Source organism: Vollenhovia emeryi, unplaced genomic scaffold, assembly GCF_000949405.1.
Source record: "Vollenhovia emeryi isolate VEMERY1.0 unplaced genomic scaffold, V.emery_V1.0 DF939120.1, whole genome shotgun sequence".
NCBI classification, from domain to species: Eukaryota; Metazoa; Arthropoda; class Insecta; order Hymenoptera; family Formicidae; genus Vollenhovia; species Vollenhovia emeryi.
The window spans coordinates 3,070,838-3,096,847 of NW_011967246.1; the positions used below are offsets into that span (position 1 = coordinate 3,070,838).

At 42.5% G+C, this 26,010-nt stretch overlaps 3 protein-coding genes across 6 annotated transcripts in view; 2 read left to right on the plus strand and 1 right to left on the minus strand.

The window, feature by feature from the left end:
* The window catches only part of LOC105570717 (60S ribosomal protein L23a), a 4,461-nt gene extending 3,733 nt beyond the window's left edge, over positions 1–728 (minus strand). Inside the window, exon 1 of the mRNA XM_012028154.1 lies at positions 712–728. Coding sequence (XP_011883544.1) covers positions 712–728 — 17 coding nt within the window. The remainder of the gene's footprint in view (positions 1–711) is intronic.
* On the plus strand, positions 573–3,664 carry LOC105570610 (ras-related protein Rab-34). 2 transcript variants are annotated; one of them, XM_012027939.1, is made up of 8 exons: positions 573–882; positions 966–1,286; positions 1,513–1,679; positions 1,875–1,976; positions 2,067–2,131; positions 2,206–2,336; positions 2,748–2,955; positions 3,502–3,664. In XM_012027939.1, the coding sequence occupies exons 2-8, from the start codon at positions 996–998 to the stop codon at positions 3,573–3,575; spliced, it is 1,038 nt and encodes a 345-aa protein (XP_011883329.1). In that variant the 5' UTR covers positions 573–882; positions 966–995; the 3' UTR covers positions 3,576–3,664. The 2 variants fall into 2 exon arrangements, with proteins under 2 accessions (XP_011883329.1, XP_011883328.1); XM_012027938.1 differs by having other exon boundaries at positions 573–1,286.
* Positions 3,665–3,848: 184 nt separating this feature from the next.
* Positions 3,849–26,010, plus strand: part of LOC105570611 (NADPH--cytochrome P450 reductase) — a 27,934-nt gene continuing 5,772 nt past the window's right edge. Inside the window, exons 1-4 of one of the 3 annotated variants that reach the window (XM_012027942.1) lie at positions 3,849–4,041; positions 22,891–23,093; positions 23,701–23,893; positions 24,259–24,408. In XM_012027942.1, the coding sequence (XP_011883332.1) occupies positions 22,924–23,093; positions 23,701–23,893; positions 24,259–24,408 (513 nt within the window). In that variant the 5' untranslated portion in view covers positions 3,849–4,041; positions 22,891–22,923. Of the gene's footprint in view, positions 4,042–9,611; positions 9,639–16,176; positions 16,362–22,890; positions 23,094–23,700; positions 23,894–24,258; positions 24,409–26,010 lie in introns of those variants that run through there. The other 2 variants (XM_012027941.1, XM_012027940.1) reach the window with 2 other exon arrangements.

A 26,010-nucleotide genomic window follows, 5' to 3' on the forward strand; every position in this document is an offset into this window, starting at 1 on the left:
TAAGGCTGGGTCTACATTGGATGTCGTAAGTCGAATAATGAACTGTGATTGGTCAATTCCTTCCGACACGACTTACGACATCCAAATGTAGACCCAGCCTTACTGACTTTACTGGCGTGCGAAAAACGCAGCACCAGTAATTTTCATTGCTACCAACTATACTGTTTTCACTGGCAGTAACTAAATCCATTTTCGAACACATCCACCGTCGAATTGACGTCGATCGACGAATCATTTCTCACTGGGTAGTCTATTAACTTATTCCGGAATCAGTAAAGATTGTCCAATCATCGTTAAAAGTGAAGAGAATAATTGACTACAAGATTAGTGTTTACCGATTCCGGCATAAGTTAACGCTTACGGCCTTGCATAATTAGTCTTACGAGCCAATTGTTTTCTTTCTATCCATTTTGATGAAATGATGAATTATTTGGAAGATTAGTTGGCAAATTAATTCAATCGGTAAACCCATAAAGCTTTTAGAAACATTTCAGAAAACATTGTTGCAATGTTGCAATGTTTCTGAAAACTTCGGTGCTGTATGGGAACTTTTACATCAAGATTAATTTTAATCTCAGTTTACTTATTTTTTACCTCTTCGCTTAGTCTTGAGAATTAAAAGAAGGTGAAGTAAGTTTAAGCGGTATAAAAAGTAAGTTAACATGAGATTAAAATTAATCTGCAGTGATAAAATTATGCACACAGGTTCACCAGAGTTTGATCAACATTGCCCGAAAACTTGTACATAAACAAAAAAGAAAAAGACTACTAAGCGTATACGTTATTTGTAAAGCGGAATTTACGTAAAGATGACATTGAAATACTGGACGCGCGAAAGGGAATATTTGATTTTTGCTGAGAACAAAGGGAATAATTCCATTGGTACCGTCGGTTTTTTAGTTATCATTATTTCCGGGCTGATTAAAAGCTTTTCTTATCTCTTCTTACGCGACAATTTATTCCAGGCACCCGTCGCTTTCCATAATTGCACCCGCATGAGTCTCCCCCCACGTGTCGCAAGCGAACACCTGCCGCAGCAACCAATGTTTCTCGTTCACTCATGCAGAAATCAATCGTGCGATCCACGAACAACGCCAGTCTTTGGACGATGCCGGATAACAGCGCGTGAAAAAAAAAAATCGACACCATGTAATCGCAAAACTCGCGCTTGTAAAAAAGGAGGAGCGCGCGTTTGGTTTCTCGATACGCCTGCGGAGAGCAATATGTTAGAAACGCGTTCCGCAATTTACAAAATGATGAAGGAAGAGGCGCGCGATGAGAGACAGGTAGGGGAATCTATTCGAACTAATTGATGCCCGAACAAACGAATATGTCTCTATTTCTCTCCCTTTTATTGCATTCATTTTTCCTTTCCTTCTTCTATTGTTGCATCTGGATCTTGTATGCTATCATAATTTATATACTGTGCATTTTAATTTTTTGTAATGTCTTTAGAGAATGTCCTAGACTTTGACGATTTGATCTCTCTTTCTCTTTGATTTTCGCCGACAGATAACCGATTGGCCGCCACCCTTCTCTTCCGCGTCCACGCCGTACAACGAGAGCGATTTCGGCGGCCTAATCAGACGGACCTGCGAGAGCAAGAGTCTGACACTGCGGATCTCCAAGGTGATCGTCATCGGCGACGTTGCTGTCGGGAAAACGTCGTTGGTGAACCGGTAATGAATTCGGCGAATGGTCAGCGTGTCAGCGTTTATTAGACTTTGGAACATTAATTGTTCCTAATTTCCGGGGCCAGGGGGTCAATTATGTGTCTTACACTAAAGTGAAAATGCTAAAAAATCTGACACAGAATTGATGCCAGGATTGGCGACCTAAATATTTGGACAGTAAATCACCGGTCTTTTACGCAGTTTCTGCCACAAGCTCTTCGACAACAATTACAAGGCCACCATTGGCGTGGACTTCGAGGTGGAGAGATTCGACATCCTCGGCGTGCCCTTCCACTTGCAAATGTAATAAAGAGCGTCGTTTCGAAGACGCTAAACATCCACGGGAATAAATTGAACGTAATGTAGTAATTTGAGACGATGGGCTACTTGCAGATGGGACACCGCGGGCCAGGAAAGGTTCAAGTGCATAGCGGCGTCTTATTATCGCGGGGCTAATGGTGAAAATCTCTCTTCCTGCGCACAAGTTTCCTTTGCTTATCTTCTTTACTTTTTACATTGCATTTCGTTTTAGTAATCATGGTCGTTTTCGACCTGGGAAACCTGATGTCGCTGATGCATTGCCAGCAATGGCTGAACGAGGCGAGTCGCAGCAACGTCGGTGCCCATCATATCTTTCTGGTCGGCGCTAAGAAAGATCTATTGGTAAGTATTGGCAATATTGCCTTTTCGCTCTTGTCATTTACGTATAACATTCCCAAACAGCACAGGCAATCGTGAACTCAAAACAAATTCACCGTTTTAAATTCTTTATGCAATTTGTTGAATGAAAATGAACTCCGAACGAATTCATTCCCGGCGCGAATTCTTGTAGTGGTACGAAAGGGAATTTCTTCTGCAATCCGAAAACAAGCTCAACTCTCTGGTCACAATCTTAAGAGTCCGAAAACGAATTCTCTTTGAACTCCGAAGAATGTTTTTAGAACGGAAATGGGAGGAAAGGAAAATTAATTTCTTAATTCGGGAATTCAAAGAGAATTCTTTTGGAAATTTGCTACTGTCTGGGCTGCCGTCGTTTTTTTTTTATCAATCGCTCTTTCTTTCGGCAAACGCCAGTCGCGTCCGGTGTACGAGATCGTCGAGAAACGAGCGATCGAGGCGGCGAGACGGATGCGAGCGGAATATTGGGCGGTCTCGTCGAGAACGGGCAACGGCGTGTCCGAATTGTTCACGCGGGTCGCCGCGCTCTCCTTTCACGCGATGGCCCTGCGGGAGATGCAGAGCTTGAAACTCGAGCCGATCAACATCGGCTCGGCGACGATAAGTGAGTGGAAATCCGTGGAAATCTCTGGCCGCGCCAACGCGGCACGAAGGAGACGTAGCTCGGTGATGACAAAGTAAAGCTGACGGCAAAGAATGATCCGTAAACGCTCAGAACTCTGTTTCATGCCCGTTTCTACCAGTACAGATTAACTTTAAATTGCCTCTTTTTCTAAAAAAAAAACTATAAAGTAAGCTGAACCGAGATTAAAGTTGAACGTTGGTAGAAACATTAGTCGTAGACGTAAGGTAAGACAGAGAAAAACGTAAGTCGTGTACAATAGCTCTTCACGGTTTACGTCCACGACTAATTGTAAAAGCCCGAACACAGCGAAAAAACTTGAGCAGTAAAACTCAAGACTCATAAGGGACACGACCAATGACAATCGAGAACAGCCGTTTTGAAACCTAAGCAATGCTGACAATTCCGATTGCTCGAAATTCTCAAGTTTTTTCGAGTGTTTCCAACTTTAGACCGACGTAGCGTTTCTGCGGATCGTTCTCTGCCATCAGTCTAAGGCCAAGTTGCTGATCGGCGCTCTTTCTTCAGCGTTGAAGGGACAATCGAGGGAGGTCGAGATGAAGCGGCAGAGGGTACCGAAGTGTTCCAGATGCCCGACGTGACGGTGGAATCTGATAAATATTCAAACGCTGGATGATAAGATTGGAAATGAGTAAATAAAAGCGACCAGTTAAACGCGCTATAAACAAAATAGTTGGTTTGAATCTCGCGCGCCGACCGCGCGCTCCAGAGCGCCGCCGCTCGCGGCGCCACCGTCGCTTAACCCGCGCGCCCGTTATCAACCGTCCTGCGAACTTGCGCTCGGGGAAAGAGACGTAAAAAGAGACCAACGCCGATGCCGCCGACCATCGCCGATCGTGGCCGATCGCCGGGTGCAGCCGGGCCGCTCGTGCGCGACGCGACGCACGTACGCGTTCTCGCTGTCCTCGCCCCGAGGAAATCGGATCCTCGTCGAGTCCGTGCGCCTTCAGCGGAACGACGCAGCGTCCGTCACGTGACTATCGCTATTGGAGACCGGGCGATTGAGCTATCGGACGTTTACACGAATAACCGGTTAGCTGTACTAAGGTAAATTTCGAATAGCATTCCGACAGGTGACAAAGCCGCGGGGAGGGGGACGGAAAGCTGAATCGTATGGGCGGGGGGAGGCGCGGGCCGGAGGGGGCCGAGACCGCGGAGAGTCACGTGACTTGGACGTGATTTTAACGTGGCGCTCGTTAGCCAGTGCCAGTACTTAACAATCGCGACAAGCGCGGACGTAAGATTCTAGTAGCGGCACGCGCGTTTTATCTGGCATTTATTTTAGCGCGCGATTAAGATCGAATGGTGTCGTCTCAGGCCTGTTACTCTGTAGCCTCTTAACGACGGTGTCGCGTGTCGCGCACTTTTGTTATCGACCTATTATATCACGGGTGCGTTCGCGAGGCCGCTATTAACGGCTTGAAGCATTCTGTACTTGTTGCTCGTTGTATGCCAAAGATGGATAGCCGACACTTTTAATGCTGATAACGCGATCCGCGAACGCGTCCCGCGACGTTTTATATTAACAGCTCGTTATATCAACAATTTGTTATGCTCTAAAGGCCTGTATCCACGATGCTAGAACTTGGTCCAAGTTCTTGGATTGAAAAATTTGTAACCAATCAATTTGTAGCTTTTACGGAAAAGCGGCAATTTTATTGGCTATACGTTTCTCGGACCAAGGTCTTGGACCAAGTTCTAGCATCGGGGACATTGGGCTTAACGATAATATGCAGGGCTGGGGAAGTTACTTCGTAAAAGTATCTAGTTACAGTTTTTTCGAAAAAAAGTAACTGGTTACAGTTAAAAGTTACAAATTCTGAGAAGTAGCGCGCTAGTCTCAGTCTACAATAGGCGATTTAAACCCTAGATCCTAAGAAATTGACCAATCACAATAAAAAATGAGGAGAATACTCGACTGTGATTGGTCAGTTTCTCAGGGCTTGGGACTTGAATCATTCATTGTAGACTGGGACTTGGGAAACTGTTTTGCGTATCCTTGCGCCCATTTTTACTCTTGGAACTATTTTGCTACGCATCTTCCGACACTGCCGATAAAGTCTCCACTTTGTGCGTGTTCGTGCCACGCCTATTTTTCAGGATTGAGATGTGAATTTCAAAATTACATTTACATACATTATCTGCATGTTTACATCAATTTTGTTCATGCAGTCAGTGTGAATTTTATAAATTAGATGTTAGAATTCATAGCACGGACATGTACCAGTGGAAATTTTATCGGCGGAGTCAGAAAATGCGTAATGAAATAGTTTCAAAAGTAGAGATGGGCGTAAGAGCGCGAAAAACAGTCTCCTGAAACGGTATCGAGTAAAACGCCGACGTGGGCGCTCTCAGGTTTCTCTCTGCAGTCACTAAAAAAGTAACGCATTATTACTTTGCAGTTACCTTCTTGCAACGAAAGTAAAGACGTCAAATCTGCGTTTGAATTGTAAGGTGTCGATAATGGCGTTTATGCGCAAATGCAAGGCCTAATGCGATCTGTAGAGATTTAAAATATATTGTACATAAAGTAACTATTGAATTAGTTACTATTATATATATATATATGCTTTATTACCTTTAGCATACAGCCAGAAAGTGGCGCTTGGTTTACAAAAGTTTCTTAACCACTCATTCATCCATACTCTCATTCATACTCTCTCTAATCTCTACCCCTAATCTCGAATCTTTCCCTTCTTGTTTCCTACTTCTAATTTCTTATTTCTACAATGACTATCTCATCTTTTTTTGCCTTTCCTTTTCCTTCCATAATTTACATAATATCTTTCCTTTATCTTCATCTATTACATCGTTATATAATCTTTCCAACTTCTTTTCCATACTATTACCTAACTCTAAGAACCAGTCTTTCGTCGTTTTACAATCCTTTATACAGTGCTCTATATTATCTTTACCCTCTTTACAAAATATACATATTCTTTGTTCATTTTCTTCTTCCAACCAGTATTTGTTATCTTCCTCCGTGTTTCCACATCTTAATCTTATCAGCGCTCTAATTTCCTTACCTTTTCCCATCATATCTATATTTCTAAACTCTAAGTATCTCGGCCTCCCCTCCGCATTGCTTAAATCTCTGTATCTCTTATTATATTTCGCTTCCCTAATCCTACCTTCTTCCCATTGCTTTTGTGTCTCCTTCTCTATTTTTAAATCTTTTATCATATTCCTTTCCTCCTTCGGCATGCTAATTAGTTACTATTATAGTTATTGAAAAAAATTACCTGAGTTAAGTTACAGTTGCAGACGGAGAGAAAGTAACGAAGTTAAGTTAGAGTTGCACAAAAAGTAACTGTAACTGTAATTTCGTTAACGAGTTACTTCCAACCCTGATAATATGATATGTTATGATGCCGCGCTGTTCTGCGTAGATTGCACGAGTGATCAGCAGAGAAAAGTCCTCTATTATGAGATAGCGGAGTTTCCGTTAAATTGATAGGCGCAATCTATCGCTTCCACCATGAATTTATTGCCGTTGCAGTGAAATCTTCGTGGCAAGTTTATTGTTACATCGTGCGTATAATTGTCGCGAAAAGAGATTCGTAAAACGTGGACGTTGATAACCCGTCCATTTCTACCAATACGGATTAATTTTAATCTCGGTTTAATTTTTTATCTCTTTCTCTGGTTCTGAGTTGGAAAGAGGTGGAAAGTAAATTAAACGGGGATTAAAGTTAAATCACACTGGTAGAAGTGGACATTAGAAAAAGTCAACGAATGAGTTAAACCTGTAAAACCGAGCCTTAGGGCCGGATTCACAAACGTCGGTTAACTGTTAACCAGAGTTCAGTCAACTCCTTATCTTTTTCTATCTTATTATCTAAGAAGAGAGAGAATCAATCAATTAATCGGTTAACAGTTAACCGACGTTTGTGAAATTGGGCCCTTCGTGCAATCGCCAAAATATGCACATTGATTGGGTATCAACTGTCTGTTAACAACTTAAGACGATAACGTAGATTCAAGGGCACTGTGTAATCTCTTATCGGTATAGCCGGGTACGTTAACGGTGTACACCGCCTATGTCGAACAGTCTCCCTGGGAGCTCCTCGTCGGATCTACGCGGCTTGTTCCTCCGGTCAGATCGAACGTACGATTCAAACGTTTCTACGGGGTCTACAATGGGGGTCTTGGGGTCGCAGTCGTAAGGGCCTAACCAGACAAACTTGCATAGCGCATAAACGTATAAGGAATCTGATTGGGCCATAAATGCACGCATAAGGAAATAGACTAATCAATTTTTTAAATGCATATATACCTATACACCTATGCAAGTTTGGATAGACCCTTAAGCCTAATCTACAATGTGCTCTTTGCGTCTAGAAACAGTCTACTTTGTAGTCAGTAAATACGTTTAAAAAATTTGTGTAAGCTGATAAACTGTACATTGTACAGTCGTAAATTGTCGACTAATTTTTTGAGCGTTTTGATTCGCTTATATTAAATAGAATGTTTCTAGATGCAAAGAGCATATTGTAGATTAGGTTTAAGGGCCTATCCAGACAAACTTGCTTAGGTGCATTTGTTTTCCTTATGCATGCTCTTATGGCCCAATCAGATTCCTTGTGCACAAGTTTATGCGCTATGCAGGTTTGTCCGAATGGACCCTAAGGGCCATCGCACACAAAACTGCATAGTTGCATACGCATAGCACAAGACCGTCTAGACCAATAAACATGTTATGTAAATTAATATGGCGATTCAATGCTCGATGTTGGTTTACACGGTTTTCATGCTACGCACATGCAGCTATGCTGCCGTAAGACCGTCTAGACAAATGAGAATGTTATGTAATCAATTATGTAAATCAATATGGCGATTTAATGCTCGGTGCTCCTTGGTTTAGACGGTTTTTATGCTATGCACATGTAGCTATGCAATTTTGTGTGCGATGGCCCTAAGACTAATCGATTGTAATTGGTCGATTCAGCCAGACACATGAGAATTTGTCAATAATAGTCGACCATTCTTACGACTACAACTCTGAGACTCGCATTGTAGAGGAGGCTTTCGCGTTCAGGAGCTCGATTCTTGAATTAATTCGTAGAAGACGCCCGCTCTCACAGAAAAGTTGCCGAGTTGATTGGCTGTTCGCGTTGGCTTCTAATCAAACGGCTCTCAACTTTTCTGTCGGAGCAGAATTTTCGCGCATATATTTCTCTATCAAGTGAATTTAAGAATCGAGCCCCCAGAAGGAGAAAAGTTTTCGCGGCGCGTCAAACTGTTAATTCCCTCGACCGTACAGGCGCGCCGCACGTGTCTGCGCGCGCGAAAATAATAAACGGCTTTTCGAAACGACTACTCGAAACACAATGCGAAGATTACGCGCTTCGCGAAGTGCTTTCCGTTCGTTTCTCCGATTCTATTATTTCTGCGAATGACATAATGGCGAGCAGTGACTCGCGATTTCACACGCTCGCCTGCCGTCAGATAATGCACGAGAATTTTTCTGTGTCTATCTGATGGACAGGATTGGACCGAGATTTGTGACGCGCGTATGTTCCGTCGTATCATCCCTTCGTCCGTGTGCGTATGTGTAGCTGTGTGTGTGTGTGTGTGTGTGTGTGTGTGTGTTCGTGCGTATACTTGCGCATGCGTGAGTGAAACGCGGCAATTAATGCGGAGAAGTGGACAATACGAGTGGCACCTTGCATCAGTTTCCAGGAATCTTGTCCAAAGCCGCTTTCACCGTACGCGACGAATCGATGGATGACTGTGTGTGTGTCACGTGATGAGCTCTTTTTCAATTGTCATTTAGAGATTTTTTCGTGGGCGACACTCGGCCCCACGTGCAGGTGCGATTGGACCCGTAGACGAGATTCCGGTGCAGGTAACTAGCCCTTATGAGAGGTTGATTATACTATGTCTTGTTAGTTAAAATTGTGAAGATATCTTTAAAAGTTGCTTATAAATTCCCGAAGAAAACGGGGAAACAAGCAACAATTTATCGGGCGGAAGACTTGGTGTTAAAAAACTTAAAAGTCAACAGGTCGAATACGCAGTATTGGACAAGACACTAACGTCCATTTCTACCGATTAATATTGTCGATGTAGATTAATCTCGGGTTAATTTATTTCCTAATCTTTTTCTAATTCTTAGAACTAGAAGAAGATAAGAAATTGGTTACACTGAGATTCCGATTAATATATATTAGTAGAAGTGGATATAAAGCACTAAAAGAAACGTTTACCTTTATAAGAGATTTTGATTGAGGAGCTGAAAAGTTGGAAGAATTAGAAAATTTACAAAAGCACGTTGAGATCCATTCAATTGGAAGTGGAGATGCCTATCTTATCTGGTACAAGAAGTTATTAGGCAACGTCACTGATACGTTGGGAGAATGTACGGTCTAGAGTACGGAAGTGTTCCAGGAATTTGAGGTTCATTTTCCACCGTGATAAAATACGGTCAGCTATCTATCGCTACTTACCTACTTGCCTGCCGATATCCCATTCTTACGTTGCGCAATACATTCTTTTATTACAGAAGACGATAAAGACGAGACTCGGAGAGGGGAGGCGGATTTCTTGGCGCGTCTTCGCCTCCTCTGAATTTCACAAATCTCGTCTAGAAGGTCTTGTATATATCTGCCCGCCGCGAGACAATCAATCAGATGAGAACACGCGTATGTGAACTTTGATCCCGAATGCATTATTCAATACAGGCTCGGTGCCGATACGGTTGCGAGGCGCTATCGCTATTGTCACGCGTCCTCGACAGAACGCTAAGTCCGAATCAGACTGGCAATTGTTGACTCGGATTGAATTGCAATTGGCGATAGACGTTTGTCCGTTAGCCAATGAGAGCAAGCAGCCAGCGATCTAGGCCCGGTTTTTCGTTTTCTCGTCAACTGCCAACCGGACGTTAGTCGACTCTCAAATCTTTTTCTATGTTATTATCTAAGAAGAGACAGAGAATCGGCTGACCTCTGGTTAACAATTAACCAGAAAGTGAGAAAAACCGGGCCTTGATTCGCCCTCATTGGCCGGAAGATAATCGTTAATCGCCAATCCAATCCGAGCCAGCAATTGCTAGTCTGATCCGGCCTTTGGGCCCGAGCAGAAAGATCGTCGTAACCGTTTACGATTCCGTCGTAAGATTTAAGTCTGTGTCGGCAGTCAACACACAAAAGACTTGTAGACGTATGTCGCGTCCGTCGCATACACTGCTTCGCGAGATTACACACGATTACAATTCTTTGTGCGTTGACTTCCGTCCGTTGACTACCAACTTTATGTCTTACGACGGAAAGTCGTAAAGGGTTCGATCTTTCTGCTCGGGCCGTTAATCATTCGTCGACCCTGGACATTTGCCGCGCAATAATTCTCCAGATAATTTTTTACAAAAGAGTGCACCGAATTATAATACATTTGCATGTCGCATTTGCAGGCGTGTCGCTTCGTTAAAAAATAACTTATCACCTGACATATCGCGCTGACATTTAATGCCTACATAGGGTGTCGAATAGTTTTGTTGACGTGCGACTTGATTTTGTGCGAACTTATCACATCGAGGAGACTGTTCTTGTCTCATTTAAACGGCCTTGCAAGATGCCACGGATATGATACAAAAGTATAAATTTTTTTTATCACAATGAAAGACATCTTTTATTCAATAATTTGTAAAGATTTCAAGGTGCATCACGTGTCATTTTTTTCTTGTCCTTCGCACTCGCCTGACTTCCCTGCGGATTCATTAGACTTTTAAATAGCTTCATGATGTAGGGATCCTCGTCGCAGACTTTCGATCGCCTTTCATCCTCCCGCTTCGGCTTCGCCGACGTCGTCTCGATCTCGATTCTTTCCTCGTTCCGCTCGTCACTCGAATCCTGCTTTCAAACGCAATGCACTTTTGTGCGATTACATCGACCAACGAAGTAGCCAAGAATTTCGTTAAGCTCTTTATGCCGACATTATCTCGCCAATGACGAGTTTCGGCTACGCGTATTCTGAGTCATTGATATAGATATTCACGGACTTTGATATATCGCTAGCCATTTGCATCCTTGTAACACGTGATTTTAATATTTTGTCTCATATGCTGATGTTTGTACTTAATTATACATTCACTCGGACGAGCCGCAGCCATCACATTTTTATTTATAAGAGAACAATACCTGCTGTTGCATAACGATTGTTTTCAAATTGCCATAAAAAAAAATATATATATATACGAAGGTCGATTTATTACCACCAGGAAAAACCATCGACGAGATCTCTATTGGTGATTTTAAATTTTGTTCCTTTCCTAGACAATACAATTGTGTTCAAAATGCATTTAATAAATGTTTAACATCCATTTAAATCCGTGTAAGTTGAAAAAAAATAACCGTTTAAAATTCAATACTTTTTTCAAAATCATTTAAACGTTATGAAAAAGCCTTTTTCGACATTTGTCTGACCTTTAAATACCATTTAAAAGAGTTTAAAATACCATTTTTTATACAACATGTCGGCAGTTTAAGGTACGTTTTTTAAAAACATTTATTAAACGTAAATGATCTGCTTAATATATACGTTTATCTTTATATATAACATCTGTCGCGAGAAACGCTCACTTTAATGTCTGGTATTTCACTTTCGGGTTCGCTCGTCCTTTCAGGTTCGCTCGCCATGACCGCCGTGGAGAATTTTCGCCACCGAAAAATGTAAAAACTTGATCAGCTTTCTTTCGCCGCTTAGTCAGCACTCTCGCTTTTTCTCAACTCGCGTTTTAACTTCTTTCTCGATCGTAACTGAAAGGTACGAACTTTATTCGGCTGTCTGACGCCACGCTCGACCGTCCGTCTGGATTGTTTAAAAGACTTTAAAACCCAGTAGTTTGTAAATTATAACTTGCCTGTGGGTTGCCGTCGTGAGATTAGAAAAATGGCAGACAATGCGTGAATAGACATCATAATGAGCATGCACCTGTGATTAAAATTGTCCCAGTCTATCAGCGCCATTAATAGAAGAGGCGAATAAGTAATTTCGCTGAGGAGGTTTACGAATTATTTACGAAATTTTGACAGACTCATGATGTGCCCGAAAAAAAAGCATAGACGCGATAAATTCGCACGTATTTGATAAAACAATCGAGGCTTCGAGATATCGTGTTTGTGTAGCGAGATATTGTTTTTTATTGTTTTTTTACATGACCGATAAATCCGGGAGTTCATCGAAATTGCTCATAAAGTAATGGCCTAATAAAAAGCATATCTACGTATATATATACATATATATATATATATATATATAAAACTCCAATTATGCTTTTCGCTCTGGCTGCACAGTAGATTAGATGCGTGACGTACGAACGGTCGATATAGTCACCGGACGTGTTGAAAAAAGCTGACCTTGTATTAACATTGTAATTCGCCGCCGTATGTTCTGCGTTCCTGAACCATCGTCGGGTTAGATGATTATTATCGCACGTCAAAGCGGAGATATTTTATTCATCGTTTCCTACTGACAAATTGACCAATAATTTATTTGTATAACTATAATCCGACAATGAGGAGATATTGTAACCGCAGGACTTTTTCCGAGGCGTATTTGAGAACAACAGCCTCTTCCTTCCTTCTGCCGTTGGCTAGGGGCTCGATCATGAATCTTTTTCTCTAGCGTGAACTCGTGAAGAGTAAAAAATTTCATTGACGAGTTTAATATTAATTAAAAAGGAATGATATGCTCGCTATGTGTAAATATAAATCATATTCTATCATAATAGAACAAAGGTGAAAAAATAATAACGAACCGGCAAGTAGTAAGAGTTTAATATTCGTCAATGAAGACTTTCACGGCTTTACATCAGAGGATAAGATTCGCGATCAAGCCCGAGAAGGAAAAGGAAGAAGAGCGTTGAACAACGCGGCGTAAAATTGTGATTCCGCGCGGACCGATGTCGGGGAAATCCTCATCGGTACCGACAAGTCGATAACAGAAACCGTCTAATTACCGCGGTTACATTAACCGCGAGGCGAGCGCGTGTCTCTCTCTTTTCACCTGCTTCCTCTTATTGGCTTTCACTTTCCCGGCCGACTTCCAGTTGCACGCGCTGCCGTTTTCGAACGCGCCGCGATTCCGCGCGACTCTGGGATTGGGCGCAATTTGGTCTGCTCGATAAACCGCGCGACTGGGAGCAATCTCGATATAAATCGTAGGTCATTACAACAGATTGAACCGACGGGTATAGACCGCTGACCGAAATCATGTACTACACACGAAGTTGCGCACATAACACATTTGTACATTTTGTATATGCATACATGAAAAATGCATGTGTCTACATGTGATTTGGGTTGAGCGTGGGATTGAGCGTTTAAAATTGTTGTGTGAAATTACCATTTTTGACTCGTGTCATTTTTCTCACGCAGCGGCGACATAATATGGTGCGTACAATATATTGTTTTGGAGGATTTTCGGGGAGAAATGACGAGCGCGTGTGTACTGTATATCAGTAATTGAACTATCAGAAATTACTGATGTACAGTAATTTTCTAATAATTAATTCGATGCTTTTCCGTAAGGGTGTTCACAAAATATACAATCATTGCAATATACAATCTTTTAAGCCGGGTCTACACTATGTAACAAAACATGCTATATGTTTTTGTTTTGTTTTTAACATTGTTGTATAACTTGTGATATGACTTCATATAACTTGTTATTGGACACTATTTTTGTAACAATAATTTTATGTACAAGTTAAACATTTTTCATCTCAGTATTCATAATGGCGTCAAACGTAGAGGATGCAATTCTCGCAGCAGCAGCTTGTGTAATTTTGACTAGACAACATATTAGAACTAAACGGCGATTCTGGGTGCGACCATCATTAGAAGCTCGAAAAAAATATAGTGGTACAACCCTTATAGCAGATCTTGAAAGAGATGACAGAGGTATATTGATGGGAGAAATTCGGTGTGACGGTAGTGTCAAAAACTTTGCAAGGATGACAAGTTTTGATTTTGAATACCTCATAAACATAAAGTTTTATAACTTCCTTTGATCTTTACCGACAACTAATGGATAACATATAACCTGCTATATAACACGAAAAATGTTATACAACATCATGTTATATAACATTTTTTCTTTTCTTTTTGTAACAAGTTGTATAACTTTGCTATATAGCATGTTTTGTTATATAGTGTAGATGCGCCTCCTTTAGGAAGCGCCTGAGGACTCGTGAAAGGATTAATAAATCACATAACGCACAATTCGCATAACTTGTTCTATAAATTTGAATATGCTAAAGATGCGCAGTGTGTTCTTCTTTATAATTTGCATCGAAGCACACCGAATTGTGAATGACGTATGTAGAGTGTTACAGTTAAATAACATTAAGATGTCCATTGTGATAAAAGCCAAAGTGCTATTTAAACATTCGCAATCGCCAGTGACGCTGAAACGCCACGTTTATATGACGAAACTCGACCTAATTGACGGCATTGACATTGACGGGTTGCACGTGTTGACGATTCTCGGCTTACGTCATCCATTCCGAAGGTCTATTACTTCTCCGAAGAGGAATTTGCGTGGAAATCGTGGCGCTAGAAATTAACCAGTCACAATCACGGATAATCGGAATCTATTATTCGCGTAACACTTCTATGACGTATGGAATGGAAAAACTTGAGAATTCGATCGGCCGATTTCAAATATTAATTATTAGTGGAATTAAATATTAATGCTATTAGGCACGTGCGAATCCGCACGTACACCACTCAGGCAGTCTTTCGTGTGGAAGCTAATGAATGAAATGCTGACCACGAGCGATTGTAGGATTCCGTGGACCTGTGATACATGAACTTGCGCATCGCTATCCATCATGAGATGGCGTGTCTCCGTAGTGTAGAGAAAGATAGGCCGCTATTCATAGTCCGTGCTTATATGTAAGATTATCTTGAGTATACTGTTAATATGCTTTTAACCAATCACAGAACCGTATTAAGCCAACGGCACACGATACTATTTTTCCTACTGGATTCCTCACGAGAGCCAATCAGGATTCAGCTTTGAGTCACCTTATCGAAAACTCCATCTTGATTGACTCTCGTGAGCGATCCAGGTAGGAAAAATAGTATCGTGTGCCGTTGGCTTTAGTCTCTTGCGATAATAATTAAGACGATTTTGAAATAGACTATGAACACCGGCCATGGAGACGAGGCCTCCTCTCCGCGTCGTAAAACAGGAGGAAAGAGAGGGAACTGGATTCAAGTGAAGAAGTGGCATATGGGGACCATAGAGAGGCGCACTCATTTTTCATCTCTCTCAGTTCTAACAGACATTTTCCAGTGCGTAGGTCATGTATAAAGCCTAATCTAATGTGATTAGTAGGTCCATTCCCCCCTCCCTCTCTCCCTCTCTCTCTCTCTCTCTCTCTCTCTCTCTCTCTCTCTCTCTCTCTCTCTCTCTCTCCCCCCCCCTCCCTCCCTCCCTCTCCCCCTCTGACCCGATTCTGACCCGACTCTAGCCAGACTCTGACCCTCGGTGAAAACGTGGTCACGGATACACTACCACGCATACAACTTTTCTTCCATTGGTCTGCCTAGAACACGGCCTAGAACAATGTCGGATGCGCAGAAGGGGTTTCGACGCAAAACGAAACAAATGACGAAGTGGGCATACTAGTTATAATACTATGGTTATATTATAGGTTTGTTTTCTGTTCCTGCACCGGTGAACTAGCGCAGTAAGCTGGAATGAGAAAAAAATACGCTTGTCTTGCTCTAAATTTATTGCACTAGTTCACCAGTGCGGGAACAGAAAACAAGTCTTATAGGGTCTGTTTTTTATTGCTGCACTCCTGAACTAGTGCACACTGGTGCAATGAGTTGGAATGAGAGGTAATCTATTTGTTTCATTTTAATTTATTGCACTAGTTCAGTAGTGCAGTAATAAAGAACAGGCCTATTGTTAGATCCATGGAGGATCCTCGAGGGGAGGAGGGGAGGGTCTTCGCATTTCCGCTAATCTCGCACGAGGGAAAGCCGCCGCGCATTTTTCGAACGAAATCCGCGCTGAGTAATCGCACCTGACCACGAACAGTACACAAGATGACTCGCCACTTTGTCGCTATGATACTTGCTGGCGACGGCGGGGGCAGGGGGTGGTTTACGACGTATGCATATTGACGAGCGCGGCCGTATTAGTTCACCGAGCTTCGAATCGGGGCGCGACGTTGGCGGGTCTTACGCTTACGCTTCCCGCAGTTTCACGCCGATCGCCGTCGCAGCAGGTTCGCGCACGTAGTCGCTCTTCTGGCATTATCCGCGCGGAAACGGATCACGTGCGAGATCTTCCGTGAATTGCGCGCACCACGATCGCCCTGCACGGTCCTTCGCGCGCACAGTATGGATCTACCGGTAAGCGAATCGCAACGACGTTGCGTAACGTTTGTTGACGGAACCCGGAGGGATACGTGGGTTCCATAAGACTGCGATTTTCCGTGATATCCCGGAATTTGCGAGTTCCGAGCAAAGGTTTCGATCACGAATCACACCTCCTCTAGCGTGAGAGGTTGATGAACAATTTCATCAACAAATATTAGGCTTGTTTTCTGTTGCTGTGCTGGTGAACTAGTGTAATAAATTAGAGTAAAGCCAACGGCACACGATACTATTTTTCCTACTGGATCGCTCACGAGAGCCAATCAGGATATGCAGAGTTTTCGATCAGGTGACTCAAGGCTGAATCCTGATTGGCTCTCGTAAGGAAACCAGTAGGAAAAATAGTACCGTGTGCCGTTGGCTTAAGCCCTGTGTCCACGATGCTAGAACTTGGTCCAAGTTCTAGTCTCGAGAAACGTGTGGCCAATCAACTTGCAGCTATTCCATAAAAGCTGCACGTTGATTGGCTACGCATTTCTTGGAACTAGAACTTGGACACAGTTCTTGGAACGTGGACACGAGGCTTTAAGGCCTGTGTCCACGATGCTAGGACTTGGTCCAAGTTCTAGTTTCGAGAAATGTGTAGCCAATCAACCTGCAGCTATTCCATAAAAGCTGCAAGATAATTGGCTACGCATTTCTCGGAACTAGAACTTGGACACAGTTCTTGGATCGTGGATCGACACAGGGCTTTAGACAGGTATATTTTTTCTCATTATAGCGTACTGCCAAGAAGACTAGAGACCAGGAGAGTAGTACTCCAGTGGTGGGGGTATGCCAAAATATGGTCGCATTTCATGGGCGTTGTTCGCAATACGGTCACCAGCCAATTCATGAACTATGCGTGCTGGTCTTCGCAGCGTCGTGCAACATACTTTCATTCGGATCCAAATTGGAACGTTTACTTCCACAATTCATAACACAACACCACCTTGGACATGATTTCACTTCTTTGACACAACGGTTCACAACAAACAACGTACTTTGACACACGCGCAGTTGATGAATTGGCCGGCGACCATATCGCGAACAGCACCCATGAGATGCAACCAGATTCTGGCATACCCCATCACTCATTTAGGCAAGAGTTTACTCTCCAGAAGCACGATTCTTGAATTTATTCGAAAGAGAAACTTCTGCGAAAGAGAAACTAATGCGAAAATTCTGCTCAGAAAAGTTGAAAGTCAATTGGTTAAAGACCACGCGAATAGCCAATCAACTTGCAACTTTTCTGTGAGAGCTGCAGAATCTTCGCATACGTTTCTCCTTCGAATAAATTCAAGAATCGAGCCCCTGACGGAGAGAAACCTGAGAGCGGCCCCGCCGGCGTTTTACTCGATACCGTTTCAAGAGAAACTTTTGGGACTGTTTTGCTGCGCATCTTCTGACACTGCCGTTAAAGTCACCACTTTGTGCGTGTCCATGCTACGCCGATTTTTCAGGATTGTGCTGTAAAATTCAAAATTACACTAACGTAAATTATCTGCGCGATATTTACATCGACTTTTCTCATGTAGACAATGTAAATTTTATAAATTAGATGTCGGAATGCACGGACATGCATCAAGTGGAAATTTTTACGGCGGTCAGAAAATCCGTAATAAAATAAAAGTTCTAGAAATACGGGCGTAAGAGCGCGCGAAACAGTCTCCCGAAACGGTACCAAGTAAAACGCCCCGGCCTGGCCGCTCTCAAGGTTTCTCTCTGCTCCTGGTCTCTCGTCTTCTTGCGTACTGCACTAGTTCACCGGTGCAGCAACAGAAAACAAGCCTATTGAATTCGGCAATGAAATTTTTTTACGAGTTTCCGCCGGAGGAAAAGATGCTCATCGAGCCCGCGGGTCGTTGAGACAAAGGCTGAAACGGCAAACCTAATCGGCCACGAAAATTGACTGAAATTGGCCCTTCGATGTTCTCTTTTTTTCGAAAGTACGGATTTGTTAAAGAAAGGTTCGAACATACGCGGAGATGAAACGCGTTACTACGAAATTGCGTGGCGCGGTTACGCGGCAGTTCGTATGCGAAAACGGGGAAATGAAGGAAAGTAGACAAGAGAAGTTAGCGTTACATTGAGACGCAATAGCGATTTTTCAATTATCAATCTTAAACGACCGGATGAAATTCGATGGCCGGATAATCCTCTCGCCCCTCGGTTCTCGACGAGGGGTAAACCGCTGAGAGCATTGTGGTGGACAGACGTCGGTCATTACTGGGCATTACTAGGCATGTTTTGGGCATTAGGCCTTGTCTAATGCCCAGTTATGCCGCGAACCTGTACACGACAATGCACTCGACGGTTTACCCTTCGGTGAAATCGGGGACGGACATTTGAAAGTGTCGTTAACCGTATAATATACCTATAACCGTACAATACGTAAATAACTTAATCTCATTGAGCTCCTGAGAGGCCCCCTACTCGCTTTACGGTTTTAAAACTTTGTAACTGAGACTGCAATTAAAACTTTTTAACCGCAATTTGGAGTTAAAGAGAAGTTGCTCCTTCCGAAAAATCTAATAGGCGATGAGGCTATTTGAAAAAAAAACTATATAAAGATTAAACATGGAGAAAACGCATTTACAAAAAAGAATCAAGTGTCCAGTTTTGTGAATTTTTGGGTATGTACTGTTTTCAATACGTTCTGTCGGGTATTGTCGATTTTAAAACGCAATTTCTTTGGTGGAACAGTAAAATTCGCATGTTTTAAATCGGCAAAAATTTAAATATTTTGATGTCTACATGCATTTTTTACATCTTTCCTCGTCGCTATAAAAAAAATCAATTATGACTAGACTTTTTCATTGTTTGATTAAAAACACTTATCGCCTTTGTCGGATCTTTTACACGGAAAAAAGAATGATATTGTATCAACAAGGTCAGTGTAATTGAAATAAAATCGTTGAAACAACATCAGTATTAATAAATGAATAACACCAGATTGTTGTCTTAATAATCTGGATATTTAGTTCAATGCTTAAAATTGAAATTCGTAGGAAATACAATTCAGTGAGTCATTTATGTTTGTGGCAGCCCGTGACGTTTAATTCAAGCAACTTTATTTTGTTTAACTCAACAGCATTTGTTTTTTCGTGTAGGTCTGACGTCACCGAGAGATAATCACTTTCCAATAACAAATGCTAAATTGTGAATATAAATTTCCTTACATAAGATAACAAGTTTACTGTGTATCGGGTAATTGATGTCGTAAGCGTCGCATAATTTGGAATCGAAGGTCGTCTAAATTTTAATTTTCTTTTTCTAGAACACAGCGACTTTCATCGATGTCTTGTTTCAAATAAGTTATCGGGTTTATTCATCGAAAGTTGTACGTACGTTAAATATCAAGTGCGTTCCACGAACGGATAAAACTTCGTCTATTTTGCATATTCAATACACGCGCGCCATTTATCATAAAATAATCCTGTAATTTTCCGTGACATAATCGTCGGCGCGAACACGTGACATATAATAAGCCGGGCTCATCTAGTTAGTGAAATATAAGCTAATAATATCGATCGTTTAGTGGCTGACGAATGTTTAGAATGTTTGGTTTGTAATCATTTTTATAACCGACAGTATAAGTCTCGGAAGATTTACGGCCGGAAACGGCGCTGATTATCTTGCGAGTTTTTTTTTGTTTTTCGTGATTTAGCGTGTTGTTAATTGTAGACTAAACAAGCTCAAGAGTTACATGCATTTTTTCCTCATTCAGCACGGGCCGGGTTTCAGAAGTCATCGTGACGCTTTCGACCACGTTTAATAATGAGCGAGCGGAATAAGTTTAAGATAAGACGACGAGCAGGTAGATAAGCGGGGAAACGAAAGCATTTTGACGTGTGTAGGTGAAAGAGAGCGACAACATGTCTCTCGTTGCTTCCCAATGAGTGTTGTTACACGACACCCTTAATCGGATTTAATAACATTTACAGTTAAGGTACTGGCCAATCACAGTCGTCCCATTTTTCGGAGGAATAGCTGTGACTGGCTAGTTTTACAACTACGGATGTTATTAAACCCGATTAAGGGTGACGTGTAAACGTAGTCCATAATGCGACTCTCGTTCGAACATCCGTGAGCTGAATTTTATTCTTTCGAGAAAGAGGAGGGGGGGAGGAGAGAGAGAGAGAGAGAGAGAGAGAGAGAGAGAGAGAGAGAGAGAACGAATCTAATAGTTCCACCTGCGTTACGCAAACCCGCAAATGGCAGAATAATTATGTAAGCTCTGCTCCTTCGTGCGGCGCGTAATGAGTGTTTTCTCGACGTCAGAATAACAAAATCATATCGCGCGGAGATAACGCGTTCGCGGAATAAAGAAACGTGCCTAGTAACGGCGAATAATGTGATGTTGCCTCAATATTATTATCGTCGATCGTGATCGCAATTGTGACTCGTAACACCGACACTGAGCGTCCTCCTCGCCGAATATCGCGCGAGGATCTGTCCGCGTCGTCGACGGCGCGAGCCACGAGTCGTACGGCGTGGCAAAGTCAGCGAGTTAACACACCCAGCGCGGCTCGATCGTCGACGCGAGCGAGGGGGAAACACGATAGTTTATCTCCTTCACCGATTGCGATAGGATCCGATTCGTTCTGCACGGGGCTGGCAATAGTTGAAGTAAGGGCCTCGCAATTGTGGCATAGCTGATTTGTACTTTTAGGACGACGTTTTACGCTCCAGGGTCCGGTTTCACCAAACGTCGCTTGACTTTAATCTATAGCTTAATTCATGCTTGTCTCTTTCTAACAGTAACAGTTGGAAAGAGACAAAGGACGAATTAAGCTAAGCTTCAAGTTAAACAACGTTGGTGAAACCGGACCTAAGTCCAGTATTCGCAGCCCGTTCTTACTTTACGATCATCTCAAAATAACGTTTCGCGATGCTAATACTGGCTCTGTGTGTTGATTGGCTTACGATACATTAAGGGCCAGTTGTTCCAACTTCTTGATAAGTTAATAGTTAAATCGAGGGGGGAAACCCTGCTGAGGGCATTGTGGTGTACACATTTGCGGCATTACTGGGCATTAGGCCTTGCCGGGGCATTATAAAGCTAAAATAAGATAAAATAAGATAAAACAAGATAAATAAGATAGTAAGATAAAGTCAGCGGTTTTCCCCCTCCAGTTAAATCGTGCGTGCCTTTGTCTTTCCTTCAAATTAGATAAAGATCGGCATAATTTAACTATATTAGTTAGCTTATCAAGAGGTTGGGAAAACCGGCCAGGTTGGTCTTAAATATGAGAACGGACTACGAATACTGCTCCATGAGGTAATCATAGTCATATCTTATATTTAAGGTCGTCTCAACATCATTTTTAGATACTGCGTAGTCAGTGAAACATTCCATACAGCATCTTAAGATCCATTCTATTTTAAATAACGCACGGTAACTTGTGTCTCTTGTGTCACAGGCTTTAAGCCTAATCTACAATGTGCTCTTTGCGTCTAGAAACATTCTATTTTGTAGTCAATAAATGCGTTAAAAAAATTTGCGCAAGTGGATAAACTGTATATTGTACACTGTACATCATACAAATTTTTTAAACGTTTCGATTCGTTTTTATAAAATAGAATGCTTCTAGGTGCAGAGAGCACGTTGTAGATTACGCGGAAAGACCAGCTGAGGCAAAAGTATCTAAAATTAAAATATTGCCGTATAAATAGTAGGGGCATCTACATTTGTGTTGCAGCAGTTTTGAAACTGCAAGTCTATCATTCCGCTGAAGTTTTAATAATTGTCGCACGACGACCTGTTATCAGTTATTCGCTTCTTTTTCCTCGACCGCTTACCTTACGCGTCTCATGTAAATGCCTTTCGTAGGTCGATCGGTTGGACGATTGGCTTTCGCGATAACTCGGCACTCGAAACAATGACGAACGGACGTCGATCGCGATGCAGAAGTCTACGGCAAAGGGGATTACCATTTACATGAATTTTATTGCCGGGCTTGTGTTAGCATTTTCCCTCTCCTCCGCCTAGTGAGTGAAGTGAAAAGAAGTTCGGCTTACGCGAAACTTGGCATACGAAATGTTGCCGCGGCCGCTCGAATTTTTATCATTTTATTTATATTCGTGACGGCGTTATCACTGACATTCAACCTTGATAAAGGCGCAGATAACAAAAGTCGAATCATGCTGTGTCTGCGATAATTGTTCCAGCAAATCGTACGTCTTCAATTAATCCTATAATGGGATCAAGAACGCGTTTTTCAATGCCCGCCCGTCACGTCGCAATAGAAACTTTCGAACTTTGAATTTTGAGAAAACAGTTATTAGATTAGATATCCCGGATTAGCGGTGAAAGAGCTTATATTGCTAATTAGCGTTACGACGTGGCGCCGGGAATGATAAGATAAACGGGAGAAATGTATAATGTATCGAGTCCTACTTTTTTTTTCCTACATTGCGACCGAAATAATCTGGCAGACCCGTAGAGCTCATGTGCGAGAGGCAATTCCCGTCGAGGTGAATCGATCAGTTAATTGAATCGCATTTGAATCTTGTCTCGCAGACCGCGGACGCGTCGCAGCCGAAGGCTATAAGAATGGCAGGATCATCGGGGAGCGAAAGCGGCCCGGACGCACACGATGAACCGTTCTTCAGTGTCCTGGACATACTGTTGGTCGCCAGTCTCCTCGTAGCGACAGCATGGTGGCTCCTGAGGAGGAGAAAGCAGGAAGATCTCACGCCGGCGCCAAAGTCTTACTCCATTCAGTAATTATCCTTCTCTATACGCCTTGGTTCCCCGATACAAAGGGGAGGATCTCGATAGATCCGAGTCCAGTCTCCGCCGGCAGATTGCTGGGGCCTTTCCTATTCTCGGAGAAGATTCGACTGAGTCGAGATTGCCGGTAGACAGAACTGATGTCCGTTTCTATGTAGACCTAATAAATGCCAAGCAGCAGTTAGATAACGTCGACATTATAATTTTCCACTCAACAATGCAAGTGTAATGTAACGTATAACAGTTACTGTATAACAGTTGCACGATGTTGCATTGTCTCAGGAAATTGTAATATTAATGTTATGTAATTGTCAATTAGTGTTTACTGGGGAATCAGTTTAATTAATTCTTTTCATCCTTTTCTGAGAAAAGATTAAATCCAAAGGATGAAAACTAACGCGGCGTCTACGATGACATTTTATAGACGTAATATTTAAGAAACATGAGGAAGACAATCGACTGTGATTGGTCGTTTTCTTAAATATCTCATTGTAGACGCCGCGTTAAAATTAAGTTAAAAATTATAGAGGATAGAGGTCCCCCTTAAGCGCGCATCCAAGGATTAGTGACGCATTATTAAACGCCCTTCAATTGCAGACCAACATCGTTCGCCGCGGCACCGCCGTCAGAGAACTCTTTCATCAAGAAGCTAAAGTCCTCCGGCCGGAGTCTGGTGGTATTTTACGGCAGCCAAACGGGTACTGCTGAAGAATTCGCGGGTCGTCTCGCCAAGGAGGGCATCAGATACAAGACGAAGGGCATGGTGGCGGATCCCGAGGAGTGCGACATGGTATGCGACTTGTTATAGCGACTTATTAAGAGACCTTCAATCTCCAAGAGAATAAAAAAAAGAGGGCGGAGGGGGTACGAATCGCAATTTACGGACGTCCTACGCACGAAGATTGTTTGTTGCCGCGCGCTCTCGCGCCAGACTTCTCTCGAGCGGTCGAGTCAATTGAAAAATTCCCCTCGTCAATGTCGATCAACGTGCACGTTTCGCGCACGTGGTGTACATTAGCAGTCACCTCGTCTCGCCGGAAACGTTACTCTTCGACGACTTAAATGCGAATGATAAATGATGATGCTATCTCGCGATGCAAAAAGAATTATGATGCAAGATAATGATGCAACAGGTATCTCTTTTTGCTGCGACAGGAGGAGCTGATACACCTGAAGACTATTCCGAACAGCTTGGCGGTGTTTTGCCTGGCCACGTATGGAGAGGGCGACCCCACCGATAACGCGATGGAATTCATTGATTGGCTCAAGAGTGGCGACGCTGATCTCGCGGGATTAAATTACGCGGTATGTACGTAACCACGTATTTCATTTTCGCCAAATCATTACCGGACGTATCGAATATATTACGTCGTATAATCGCCGAGAAATTAATTATCTTAATTATTTTGTTCTTGTCTAAATAGACTGTCCAGACAATTCATCAATCTAATTTCCATGATACGAACAATGATGATTGATATTTAAAAAATAATTATAATGTGCGGCGTGAACACAATGGAAAAATAGAACGCGGATATGACCCCAAGGACGCGAATAGCCAATTTGCCTCCACTCTTCCTTATTGTTTTCCTTCTCTGTATTTCCCGGCGCGTTTCTTTCTTGTTTCCTTTCCTTTCATATCCGTTTTTACTTTTCAAATGAATTAGAGTCCCAGCGCGTCAACATTGACTACGTTCACACGGCCGCTTATAATCCGGTTCAATAACTCGTGTAGGGGGAGACCGGGTATAGTTGTCACAAGAGTTGTAACTGAAAAACTGTCGCGCCCAAGCGCCTAACAATACGTCATAAGAATGCATGGGGCATACCAACGTACCCCCCGCGAGTTTCATTGACTACGGAGTATCTAAAAATGATCCTAAGACGGTTTCTTGAATTATAGTGAAAATGCTAAAAGTGAGGGTAACGGAAGAGTAAAGTCCGTATCAGACTACCGATTGAGATTGGGATTAGATTGAAATTTGACCAATCAGAGTGAAAGTTACCGAACTTGAGATTAGTAAACTTTACTGTGATTGGTTAAATTTCAATCTAATCCTAATCTCAATCCGTAGTCTGATACGGGCTTAATGCCCGTTCTACACCTAGGGATGATCCTACTTGTGGCTCATTCGATACCCCTTCTATACCTAAAGCTAATCCTACTTGCAGCTTATCCGAGGGAGTAGTATAAAGTGTAAAAGGGTACACTGTAGTTGTACTTTGGTACGATTGGAAACCAACCACAGTGTACCCTTTTACACTTTATACTACTCCCTCAGATAAGCTGCAAGTAGGATTAACTTTAGGTATAGAATGAGCCACAAGTAGGATCATCCCTAGGTATAGAAAGGGCATCAGCCAAATGCGCAGTGGATACCACGGAGGCGGTAGGCAGCGCTCATTCCAGTATGGTTATAGCAGAGAGAAGTCTGCGAGCGGCCGTAGGTGGATGTAGCACGGATACGCGCCAAAAAATAATATCTATCAACCGCGTCGAGAAGTGGATGTGTCTCCGTAGTTCTTACATCAACTTTTGGTGACGCCAGCATCTGATGATGCGCGACAAAATTAACGCAACGAAAATTTGTACCCAAATTTCACTCGACGAGCATAAATTTACATTGTCTACATGAGAAAAGTTGATGTAAATATTATCTAGACAATTTGTGTTAATGTAATTTGGAATTTCACGGCACAATCCTGAAAAAAGGCGTAGCATGGACACGCATAAAGTGGCGACTTTATTGGCAGTGTCAGAAGATGCGTAGCCAAATAGTTTCAAAAGTAAAAATGGGCGTGAAGGCGCGCAAAACAGTCTCTTGAAACGGTATCAAGTAAAACGCCGACGTGGCTGCTCTCAGGTTTTTCTCTGGTAGAAATTAGAAGACCCCCCCTCCCTATTCA